The sequence below is a fragment of the Glandiceps talaboti genome, chromosome 5 (genome assembly GCF_964340395.1).
Source record: "Glandiceps talaboti chromosome 5, keGlaTala1.1, whole genome shotgun sequence".
NCBI lineage: Eukaryota > Metazoa > Hemichordata > Enteropneusta > Spengelidae > Glandiceps > Glandiceps talaboti.
In genome coordinates, this window is record NC_135553.1 from 301,288 (window position 1) to 314,573 (window position 13,286).

Here is a 13,286-nt window from a genome sequence, read left to right on the forward strand (position 1 = left end):
TTCACAAACTAAGTCACAACTGTTTGAGATAGCAAATTGTGAGTTAGTGATTCACAAACTAAGTCACAACTGTCTGAGAAAGCAAAGTGTGAGTTAGTGATTCAAAGTATAGTAACTTGATATGAAATCCATACATTTCATATTACTATACTTTGACGTCACACTATAGTAATATGGTCGGAACTACTTTGAATTATTTGTAAACATCATCACCTGAACTTGAACAGTTACGATGTTGTTGTTTGAAAATATGGTTTCCTTGCTATTCATGGATTGCCGAACATCGACCATCATCATCAGTGTAAACAGTGAACAAATACACACCTTTTGGACACATCTATCGCCTTTTGTACAGCCACTAACGTACGTAGACATGCTAGCATCAACATCGTAAAAAAATTCCAGTTGTGATAGTTGCGCAACGCAGTGAAATCGTTGTCCGTTAAATTCAACTATTGATAGAATTTTAGAATGGCTTTTGACAATGTGTTTTTGAAAATTTCACAATGTTTTCGACATTTTAATTTGCCAGTGTTGATGTTAGTGTATGACTCTGAGCCGAGTTCTATGCATAAACGGTGTAGGCATCCGTTCATTTAGTCTCTCATCACTCGATATGTCTCATTTTTTCCGATGATAGTGTCTATATTTTTTAAAAGAATTAATCACTGCTCTTGACAACCGTCCCGTCATTGGCAAAATGTTCCCTACCTGAAAGTCTGTGGTGTAATTTTACTGATCTCAACATATACGTTAGTAGTAGTAGCAACAGCAACTGACTACATTCTGAAAACTGAACGAACATAACAACAGAGCTCTGTAGCCCTATCACTTCATAAAATTAATGCGTGTTCAGTGTAAGTTTGAGAATATTTTACTTGAAAATTGTCATTATAATAGAAAAAATAGTGGGTCTATGTATATAATAAATAAATAATCTCCTGGTATTTCTCATTCGTGCTACGTCATCTTGGACTCCTGATTCCCCTATGTCTGTCCCTCCTCACTGATACGGCTGACATGAGGGGAATCATTCGTGGTCGATGACGTAGCACTCATTCGGAATACATACCGGGAGATTATATATAAATAGTTTCTATAATCTCTTTATCATACAAACATGGAGGATATGTCATATTAATTAAAAATTCATGTTCTAATTAAATATATTTTAAATATTCATTGTAATTTCTTTTACATATAAAGTAAGCCCACTTCTTGTCCTTGAGGCAACCTAATTGTGAATATAAATTCATTGTATTTGATGTTTTCCATTTCAGCTTGATTTTGTTCAGAGGCCATCTTGGCAGGCTCAGATATCTGGTAAAAAGACATGGACTTTAATTCCTTCTCCAGAGTGTGAGGATGTCTGCAAATCCATGGAAATTACTGTCAATAAAGGTGATATAAGTAAGTGGAACAAATTTTTTATCTTCCAGACTTTATGACTTCATGTATTTTTTATCAGTTTCTGACAAAATTGTCACAAAACATACTGTCGTTGTTTCCTATATAGGCTCTCAGTCAGGCAATTTCCGGAATTAAATGCTTTGCATGATTTTACCCTACATTTTAAATCAACTCTAAAATATACAAGTACCGTCGTCTGTTACATTATGTATGTTACTCATGCACCCTTACTTTCAACACTTGTAAAATACAGTTGTAATTGTAAAACTTAATTGCACAATATTTATTGATGGTTTAATACTTTTCAGCTGAGCTTTTAAGGTTTTTACATAAAGAACTTTGACTTTAGCTTATATATCTTTAAGTAATTTTTGACAAAATGCCATCACAAAAACATTGTGGTATGGTTCCTTGACTGTGACTTGAGGAGATTTCTTGTAACTCTTCATTATATCATATATTTACTCAATAGAATCTGCAGATAATATGAGGTCATTACCCAATATCATTGCTACGTTTGTCATGATTATTTTGAAATACGTCACTTAGTGGTAGTGGTGTAAAGTGATTGTTCTCTTAAAAGTTTCAGAAAATGCTTTAATGTTACTAAAACTAGATGGTCGACCACGATTGTAACTTCCGTAATAAGTTAGTGACATTGGTACAGTGTATCATACACATGGTGTTTGGCCTACAGTCATGTTAGAAATACCAGTGTGAAATGAATTACCTATACTGTCATGAGTGTGCATGGTTGTGAATTTGTAATTTAATGTACAATCATAAATAGTATCATTCGGTTATGGATATTTCCGTCAAAATTTCCCTGTTTTGAAGATGTCCCTGGGTTTTGTGGTCATACACAATAACATCAACCGTTTCTTTGTTTATGTTTGTTTATGTTCTGAATTGCCATTTTTTTAATGACATTTAACATCTCATATCAGAAGTGATATATCGCATTAAATGTCATCAAGAGTGATATGTATTATGTGTGTTACAGGAAATGAATATATAAGTTAGTTATCGGATAGAGTAATGTCCTGGCATCCTGAAGTGAGGTACGACATAAGGAGATCTGTCTATTCTGTTCATTTTGATATTTCCATTCGTTTTGATATTTACCATTCATTCTCTTGTGAAAAGGTTTGGTAGTCTGCCCAATGTACTGAATATTACACATACAACATGTTAGGATGTATATGACATTACTTGACTTACAATTTTCGTCATCAAAGAGTAAGCGAGGCTTGCAACCCCAAGTAATTTTTTTCCGTCTTGGCTTTCTTTAATTTATTCTGGTAAAGAATGTTACCTATTGTAGCTGGTTTGCGATATGCAATAACAGGTGGTTCTGGCATGACCTGTCTCATACCTACGAGTTCACGATTACAGGATTATTTGGTTTTCGATACTAACTTCTTTTGTCCGCTTCAAGTTCAGACACGCGTTGTAGATACTTTTGCTTTGAAAACTCATTTTAAGGTTTTTGCAGATGCTTTTTTTGAAGTTTTAAATCCAGAATATATTTCACGAACAATATGTCATCTAGCAAAAAAGCAATAGTGAATGTGAGTATTTTGAATCACCTTTAAAGGTCATCAGATACATTTATTTTCTGTTCTACTACTACTTTACTGATCATAGATGCCTTTTCCTAATGTTAGGAACGATCAAAACCAAATGTCAGACATAATGTATCAACTGTAATCTCCAACACAATCTTTTGTATGATGTCAATTCCCAGCTGAGATTGTCAACTTTCAATTGAGATCTCAACCAAATGTATACTCCCATATGTAGTATCAAATGAAGCCCATGGTACCATATGCAAGCCAAGTTGTACATGTTCAAACAGAAAATATGGAATTACCCTGGTTGTTCTTCATCCGGTCAAGGAATGTCTACATCATTGGGTCTGTGCATGATGCTTGAAATAATCTAAATATTCAGAATTACCAGTACATTCCCAATATGTTCTAAAATTTAACTTGATTTTAAGGACGTAGAATCATTATTCTGTGATGTTCATGGTATCAAATTTTCATTTACTTATCTATGACTTATTACAAATAATGGAAATGATAAAATTAGTAAAATTTGTTATTTTAGTTCAGAAACTGACAATTTACAGTTGTGTAGATATTTGATTGTTTCAACATTTTAATTTGTGATCTTTTGAATTTATAATGCTGAATGATCATATAACAGATGACTAGTATTTACAGTAGCTAATTAGGACTATGCTGACTAATAGGCCTGGAAGAAACGTCCACCTTCTCATGTGCCTATATAAATCTAATTGTATTGTATTAAAGCTCGACTCAAATATATTGAAATACAACGTGGATGACAAACCTAATCTGTCGATTAATATGAAAATGAACAGCTTAGAGGGTCCAGTGACATAATGACATGCTTATTAAAGGGGTCAAATGATATGATTTTGGCTTGGCTGATATCTTTGTTGATAACACAAAATCAAGGAAGACAGAGAAATGTGGTATTTTAGCATTGAAAATACAGATTTCAACATGAAAATGATGCACGAGCTGAACATTAATTGCCACAATACATTTAAAAATATTTGACTGCACATGACCTGATGCATTGAATTGTAGTTATTTTGTATAAGATTGACAATATGGCAAAAGTTCAACGCTTAATGCGAGTCACACTTGTGTCATTATTTTTGACAGGCTGTGTCAAATTTAATATCATTGTCATTTGAATAAGCATAGAATTTGTCATGTACCTCTTCTAATAATTGGATTAGGTGGCACATGAGAAGTTCAATGTTTATCCCAGATCTGAAAAGTAACAAGCGACCTATCGGTCAGAATAGCTCCGCTGTTGTTTTTTTCATTTTTTTTTTTTTTTATTTTTTTTTTATTTTGGTGACATGTAGAAGTGGTTCAGTTCTTCACTATGCAGTTTTGTTTTAGCGATGTAATAAAGTGGTTACTGGTTTCATATGATGTCTCACTATAAAACACTTTTTACACAGAAGTTGGTAATGTATTGTACTTTTATACCATAGTCACCATTTTAAAACAAAAATCTACTGTTATGAAAAATTGCACAAAATCTCTGAAAAAAATGACTGGCACACAAGAAAAAGAAAAAAAGAGAAGATTTTGAGGTTGGCTATAAATAATTCCAATGAATTACAGCTTTAACCCTGGAAATGTTAATGATGAATGAAATGAACTAGGGATCTAAAATAATTTTGAGGCAATTTGAATTTCAATTTTCTAACAAATTTACCAAGTCAACAACATTCAACTTGTACTAGTTGTTGTAGATATATATAGGGAAGAAATGTATTAATCGCCATCTTAGTTTCCGTACGGCGACAATCCCAAGTACCCGGAAGAGAGTCATTCTCAGCCATACGTTACAGTGGTAACACTCGTTCATGTTCGATTACCTTTCATAAAGAAAACACAACGAAATGGTTGAAGTGATCTTTTTTTTGAATTTCTTTTCATCACAAAAACAAAATCTGTGTGATCAAAAGTGTTGTAAACTACACCAGAAAGAATTATCGGACTGGCTAAACTTCCCGTTGAACTGGAGTAAGGTCCAAGCCTCGATAGTACGTGAGGAAATCGTCTCAAACTAGCGATACAACTTTCAAAATATAACTTGACATGTCTTCATTTATACAATTCAAGACGGGTTTTCACTCGAAAAAAACCAATTCTGTGAATAATGACACTCTGATCGCAGCGATTTCTCGGACGATGTTACCACTGTAACGTATGGCTGGCAACGACTTGCTTCCGGGTTAGTCCCTTGTGCATCCGGGTACTTGAGATTATCGCCGTACGGAAACTCACTTGTCATGCATTACCACATCGGTAATTTTGACGCTGTAATTTTGCCACCAAGATTGATCGTACAAAAACAAAACTCCATAAATGAACCACAAAGTACTTTCCCTTTCAAAATGTGATAATTTTAGAAAGAGTATATTATCGTTTTTATTGACGACTGACTCTGTCAAAAATCGTCCCATACACTTCAGTTCAGGCATGCACGTCTTCTCATAGAGCTCACTTGACCGTGAGGTGCGTATACTGGAATGAACCATTCTGTAGGAGGGTGGAGAATTTGGATTTGAAGTTTACAACCCTGTTTCGAACAAATATTTGTCATTTGGGCACACAATGAGTAGAATTAAGACTACAGCACATATTACATTGCTTGTTTGACGTCAATAGTGTCTTTTGAAAAGTTGCAGTTTACCTAAAGTCTCGCGGACTGATTTCCAATATGGCGGCGGTCATAATGCTCATTAACATATTCATTTTTTTTTTAATTACAAAAAAAAAATCGTAAAAAATAGAAAAGAAGACGTGCTGACTTGAAATTAACAAATCTAAGTAAGCTACCCCCTGTGCATCAACACACCAGATATCAAAGCAATCTGACAAGAAGTTTTTAAGGAGATGATAAAAATGACATTTTATGAAAAAAAATCATAAAAAATTGAAAATGGCACAGATCAACTTGGCATGAACAAATCTGAATAGCCTCCCCCTAGGGAACATGCACACCAAATATCAAAGAATTCCGACTGTCACTTTCGGAGTAGATAATGAAAATATAAAAGTTTGACGGACACCTATGACTCACTCTACTCTCTATACTCTACTCTATACAACCTATACCTAAAGCTACGCTTTCAGCTATCGCTGACAGCGGAGCTAAAAAATGGAAATGAGTGACTTCATGTAAAATAAAATTTAGCTGTTAAAATTGATCAAAGTCCATTTAGTGGTGATGAAATACTTATATATGTATTCATGCATGTATTATGAACAAATTACCAAATAACAGAGTAGATAACACTAAGAAAATGTATTGCTATAATCTTTAAGGATTTTAGAATCCCAAACAAAGGAGGTAACCTTTACATATGAATTACCCCTAGTATTATCATAATTTGGTGGCTGTCAACAATATGTGAGGGTTACATCAAGTCAGCAACACTGATTAAACGAACATTTAGTTATCAGTCTATAAATATGAACATGACTGTAATCTATATATTTGTCAGCATGTTGACGTCTTACATTTATCATTTGCCAACGATTTATAAACCAACACCCAATTATATCAGACATTGTCAAGGGTTTGATTCAGTGTTCTACAATCAGTAACACAGGGCTACAACAGTCCAGAGTCTTATTATCACACAGACTCGATCAGTACGATATATTGATAGGGTTGAATCATTCTTGTTCTGTATAAAGCTGTGTCAGGATTATCAACACCTTCCTAAGTTCAAATATTCAAATCTGACATTTTCTACTTCCTATATATTGCTCTCAGGAAATTGGGAAATTAATGATGCAAGATAGTTAGGCACTCAGATCAAAGACGTGTAAAGGTGGTAAAGGGAGGTGTTAAATTAAGGAAAAGCATAGCAACTTCACACTTTGTGTAGATTTTAGCCTAGCTGTTATGTGACAATTTCTGTAGAACAAGTACAATCCTTTCTTTGAAAACCTGCATACCAGACAACTTAGTGAGGGGGAGGATTTAATTGGAGATTCTGAAGTGCTGGTAATACTCCTTTATAATCTGTTCTGTCTCTGTCTCCACAAAAGGTCATATTGTTATTCCCTGATGATGTGGATCAATAATATATAAATCACAATGAAAATATCATTAAGGACTTCTTATACAAATAACCAGCTAGAGCTTATTCATTTGTACTTCACAGAAAATATTGAATTTTGATTTTAATTTTCGAATTCATACTTCTTGACACACCTGCTGAGGTGTGAAACGTATAGTTGAAGAGTCAAGCCACTGTTGTACTCAGTTATTACTGCTGTTATATATATATATATATTTGTGAACAGATAGGCATACACATGCAACCATTTGCTGATGACGTTAGCAACCAGAAAAACCCTGAAAACATGTACTATGCTAAATGATCATGAATTTATTTATAATGAAATTGTATCTTTTATGAAACTGTTATGTTTAAGTTGTCATTTTGTTCTTCTGGATTTGTCAATTTTACATCCTTCTGTGTTTGTTTCATCAATTCGTTTTGTTTTTTACTTCTGCGTATTTTTCGCACAACTGAACTAATGAAGTTCAGTAGCACTAAAGGCATGGTGTGGTGTCTGTCCGTGTGTTTGTCTGTCTGTCTGTCTGTCTGTCTGTCTGTCTGTCTATGTGTGTGGTTGATTAAATTCAAAAACTGCTAGACTGATATCCTTGGTATTTGGTGGGGACATTACTTATTGTGTCTAGTTGGGAAATTGTTCAAAGCAAAATGATCGCATAACAGGTGTGTGATTTGGGTCAAACATGTAATTTTTGATCAAAAAACTTTAACTCAAAAACCACTGGGCAGATATTGGTCAGAAATTTTTTGGGAATGTTCTTAGGGGTGTTTAGTTTTAAAATTGTTCACGACATAATAATCCCATCAGTGATATGCAAATTAGGTCTAAAAATATGTCTTTTTGTCAAAAATTTATCATTCCAAAACTTGTATCTTGCAAACTATGTCGTGAATGGGGCTGAAACTTGGTGGAGATGTTTCTGGAGTTATTCTTCTTCAGTTATTGTTCAAAACATTTTGACACAACTGGCCCTAGCAACCATGACCATGCCCTTAGCAACAGTGAAATGATGATGCATATTATTACAAAGAGAACAACAGGGATGAGTAGATAAAGGGAGTCAAGATTCAAAAAATGTATGCAACTATGCCTAGAAACAATACCATGCCCATAGCAACAGCCAAATGATGATTTGTATTGCAAAGATGAAAACTGGGGAAGGGTTAGGCAAGTGAATAAAGATTCCAAAAAGGTATGCAAAGTTGCCTAGCAATGAGTCCACGCCCATAGCAACAGCCAAATATAGCTGTACTACAATGCCATTGGCACTATATTTAATAGACTGTTAAGCCAAAGGCTCTTCTCATTGTGTCAAAATAAAAACAAATATATATTTGAATATATTCTAATAATAATAATTATTATTATTAGTATTATTATGCATGATGTCTTAATCTTTGTCTAATCTCAATTTGATCTTTATTCATATTAGGTTGACTTTTGTTTTTTAATAGAAAAGAAAAAAAATTTAAAATGTACGTTGTTATTTATTCTTGTTTCTGCTATTTTAAATTTGTGATCCTTTCCTTTTGCCACCTTTTTTTTTATTTTTCCTTTCTTTTTAAAATTGTTCTTAAAATGGCAAGTCAATGACAATATCAGTTTCTACATGGTTGTCAATTTTCAACTCAATGATTGTGTGTTCTTCTTTACTTGACAGTTATTATTGACACTAACATCTGGTATCATTCAACCTTCATTGCACCTGGTGAGATAAGTATTACCATCGGATCAGAATATGACTGATGAGGAAGCTGAATGCAAGTTACCATGGTAATGAGTAAACTGTCACAATGGAAACCAGTTGGATCGTCAAGTGACACATCTGTAGAATTTGCCAACAGGGGCTTACATCATTTAATCTATTTGACACAATCTAGTTGTCTTTTGGAAGCTGACATATGTCAAATGTAGCAACACAGTATTTTATGTCTGGTTGTTCTCTTGATTTTGAATACATGTATATGAGTAAGTCACAGTGTGAAGTTGTTCTCGTTCATTTTGAAAGTGGTAATTACATCTTAGTTGCAAATACAAATACAAGTGATTCCTTTATAAGCTTTACAAAATTTTCCCACCCTGGCTTGCTCATTCATATTTTCTGTTTCCTTAGCAGGTAGTCCAAATTCTTATTAATTCTATTTCATATAATTAGATCACAGAAATAGTCATGTAGATTTACATTTGAAATTCATTCTTAAACTCAGTAAATGTTCTTTCCTGTAAAAATTATAATTAGCCAACCTTTACATTATATCACTTTTAGAGGTGACCTTTAATAGTTCATAACTAATGTTTTTCATTGCATCACTTTAAAAGTGATGGGTTGGTTGGTCACTTAAAATGTTTTATAATGTAAGTGTTCTGTCCTTGGTGATACTTTCAATTCATAATGATACTTTAAGAGTCTGAATTAATTTAATATAATCACAATTAAAGTGTGAAGAAAACTCTTGTCTATTTGTTCTTAGACTATTAATTTAATGAATTTCAGCAATAAACAATAAGTGGTAATTAGCACTTGTGGAGTCGCCATCTTACAATCAGTGATGTGGTGATTTTAGTCTAATCCATGGCACATCAATTCTTTTCAGTATTTCACCAGATTGCAGAATGTATGGTTGATCAGGTGATGAGAAATATATGGTTACCCTAATACACTTCAGTGTAGATTTAGAGAAATGGCAATGATATAATTAATTCTGGGTTTTTTTCTGTCTTTGTCTTCTGTCTTCTGTCAAATTAACAGAGCATGCTCAGTACATGACTTGTGCATTTGACCAAAGATATGTTTGCAATAGTTCAAGCTAAGTTCTTGTGGAAAAACTTTCATTTTCACATCAAAGAACCAACATATATATTAAAAGTACCTTAAAAAGACAGACAATTTTCACTCACTGAATACAATAATAATGGTTTATTCAGAAACAATAGACTGGAGCCTTAATGCTGTACAATACAGATAAAATGAACAATCGTGAGGACTCAATAGTGATGTTCAGAAGTTTCCCAAAGGCATGTAACAATTTACTAAAGAGTATTATCGGCCAAAGAATCTGAGCATTTTTTCATAGCAAGGCAAGTAAACTTAGATAAACTACGCAAAATCAACATACTAGAAGTTTGCATAAGATTGACAAATTTAACAAATGTTGGAAAGGTATAAAAATATATCTCTTATTGAGTTCAGAGTATATAGGGCAGATGAGACACACTGTCACACAAACACAGAATACAATGATTTCAATGTATATGTAATTTTCAGAACTATCATTCATTATGATTTAGAGGCATTCATGAACATATATAATTTATATATTGTCTTCTTGGCATGTGTGTCTGCAGGTGAAACTAGGTCAGTCTCAATTGCATTTATCACAGCTGTTATTGTTAACTGTCCCTTGAATCTGTGAACATCATTTACACTAACACTTTGTATGTGTCTACTGAGAGGTTATCATCACTGTCCATCAGTATACCATGGTAACATTAACACTTATTAATACATCAATGTGGTACAAACTGGATGGCTTCATGTATTGTGTAGGTAATGTAAACATATAGGGTTGTGTACCTGACAATTTTTAGGAGGTTCTCAAGTGTACAATGTCTGCTGACATGGAGAATTGAGGTAGATAAAATCAGAGGATGGAAAGGTTATAAGTTCTTTCATCACTCCACATCATTAACACAAAGAGGGCTCTTTCTGTCTCAGATGTTTGCAGGTAATGAAGTTTGCATATGGTGCTGCTTAGATTGACAACCCCCTCTTATCTGCAGTAAGTTCATAAATGCTACATTGGACATACAGAAGGGTAAATATAATGTACATTGAAGTGGTCATATGGATTGGGATTTTGGATTTATTTTGGATTTTTAATTTGTAAAACAATTTTATCATAGTTTCTACTTGAAAAATCAATGTGAAACAACAAAGTCTGTTTTATCTATAAGTACTACAGTAATGAGTTGAAATTATGAGTCATTGGGTGTTGAGTTTTGGGTATGGATCTAAAAAACAATTCTTTCGGTACTGAACTAAAAAACAATTTGATTGGATTTATTGCATTTTACTTTGTTACATTTAATAGTACAGCTACACAAATAGGTTTACCCACAATTGATTCAAGACTGGACAAGGTAGAAGTCATTATATCTAACAAAACGGTTTCAAAAAACATTCCAGTTGCAGCTAAGTGCAGGTTTAAGTGAAATGGTTTCACAGATAGTCATCACAACAGATCAATCTTTATTCTCTTTTCACAGAGTATTTCTTGTATATTGTTGATCTCAATTTGACATTTTGTTTTCAGCTTTGTGGTTATTCCACTTTGATTTTTATAACCACACAAAATTGTCTCAGAAGTCACAAAACAAAAAACAGACATGGTGGTGAATGATGGTGTTGTCATTTGACTATTGATATAATTCTTTGTAAAGAACAAATGCTTTCACCAAGTAATTGTGAAAGTGCAAAGTTTACATAAAGAAATGCTGGTGAAATATAAATCCTATTATAGGACAAACATTTCTTTCAAAGCTTATGAAGCTACCTGAGATGATAATCTCTTTTGGCACATGAATACCTATTATCTTGTAATTATGCTGTTCTCCATCTGTGTATTAATGACAAAAATTTGAAAAAAAATTTCCCCAGCTTTATAGTTACAAACTGGGTTTACCCCTTATCATATCTATTTGCATGAAATTACCTTGTCCACCTATCCAACTTTAACATTTTCATATGAACAATGGATCATATACGTACATGCATATTATATAGCATCACAACCATAGATATATTGTATGTTGCTGTTAGTCTCACAGCTACTTTAACTTAACTTTTATTTGTAAAATATACTTAGAGATATATATATATAAATGTATTATTTTGTGAAATAATTATAGTGAAATATATTAAAGTAAATGCTTTAAACAAAAACACCAGACTTCTTTATTGTTATAATGTATGTCATGAATGAAAAACAGTGTGTTCAATGAAAATTGTGTGTGTGTGTGTGTGTGTGTGTGTACTTTATATCTGCACTCTTTACTACAATTGATAACTTTCAATAAAGAAAAAAATGTAAAAATATCCTATGATAATCTTCATTGTGTTAAGTGCAGGACAGCAGACTAGACAAATATCCTGACATTCTTGCACTGAAGAGGATGCTTTGCAGTGATGTCTCATATTGGCAACTCTGAGTAACCATGCAGATATCAGAAGCATTTTACATATATTTTTCTGATATAATTGACAGAAAGAAAGCATTTGAGATGTATAAATCTTCTCCTTTGAGATATGTGCACATTTTTGTGACTACAATGTATATGTAAACTCTGATCAGAAAAATATAAGCTTTCATTGAAAGAAGTTGTTGATGCATAATTGTTACTGCGAAAATCAAATTTACTGTGACATTCTTAATTTCCCTTTCAATTAATTCAATTTCTTAAAGCTGATATCATCACTAATTATTTACAATTTTTCCACTTACATCCTTTATAGAATTGTTTGTTTCATTGAAACTTAGTTTTTGCCATGGCCCCTCTCTAGGAAGTATGTGGTTACTACAGTCACATGGCTAGTAGGACTGTGGTTTTACAGTTTTCTCATTCCTTGAGTATGTACATATCCAAAATATGTGATAGAAAAATCTCTAAATTAGTTATATGTGGAGTTTGACCATGTAGTGTGTGTGGGTGTGTGTGTGTGTGTGTGTGTGACACTTAGATTATGGACAAATGACCATGATTAAAACTGTAAAACAACGGCAAAGCTATTTTTCTCCGTAATTTTTGAACTGAACTTTTGTAGGTGTAAATGTAAATGGAGTATTATACTTTATGTAGTTCATAATTTACATTTTATTTTGTGTACTAGAAATTTATAATTTACGGTTTGCTTTCTGTAGTTTATAATTTACAGTATATTTTATATAATGTATAATTTACATTATGTAATTCGTAACTTACATTATATTAATTTCCTTCTTAAAATGTAATGTATAAACCCTTGTCTCACCTTAATATATCATATATATCGAGACTTATCCTCCCTTGAAGTTAATTTTGAGAGAAAATGCAAAATTCATGATTTATCGATGCAAAATGGTGTCCATCGAATTCGTCCACCTGTGTCCAAGTTTGTCACATAATAAAATCCGTTTATTTTAATTGGTATTAGGGAGTCTTCAGTATTTACAAACCTGTTCTTGG

The 13,286-nt window shown here is 32.9% G+C and overlaps 1 protein-coding gene across 1 annotated transcript in view; it reads left to right on the forward strand.

Moving 5' to 3' along the window:
* LOC144435850 (bifunctional arginine demethylase and lysyl-hydroxylase JMJD6-A-like) overlaps positions 1-9,149 on the forward strand; it is a 30,171-nt gene extending 21,022 nt beyond the window's left edge. The window contains exons 3-4 of the mRNA XM_078124486.1: positions 1,281-1,410; positions 8,725-9,149. Of these exons, the coding sequence (XP_077980612.1) occupies positions 1,281-1,410; positions 8,725-8,810 (216 nt within the window). The 3' untranslated portion in view covers positions 8,811-9,149. The remainder of the gene's footprint in view (positions 1-1,280; positions 1,411-8,724) is intronic.
* The last annotated feature ends 4,137 nt before the right edge of the window (positions 9,150-13,286 follow it).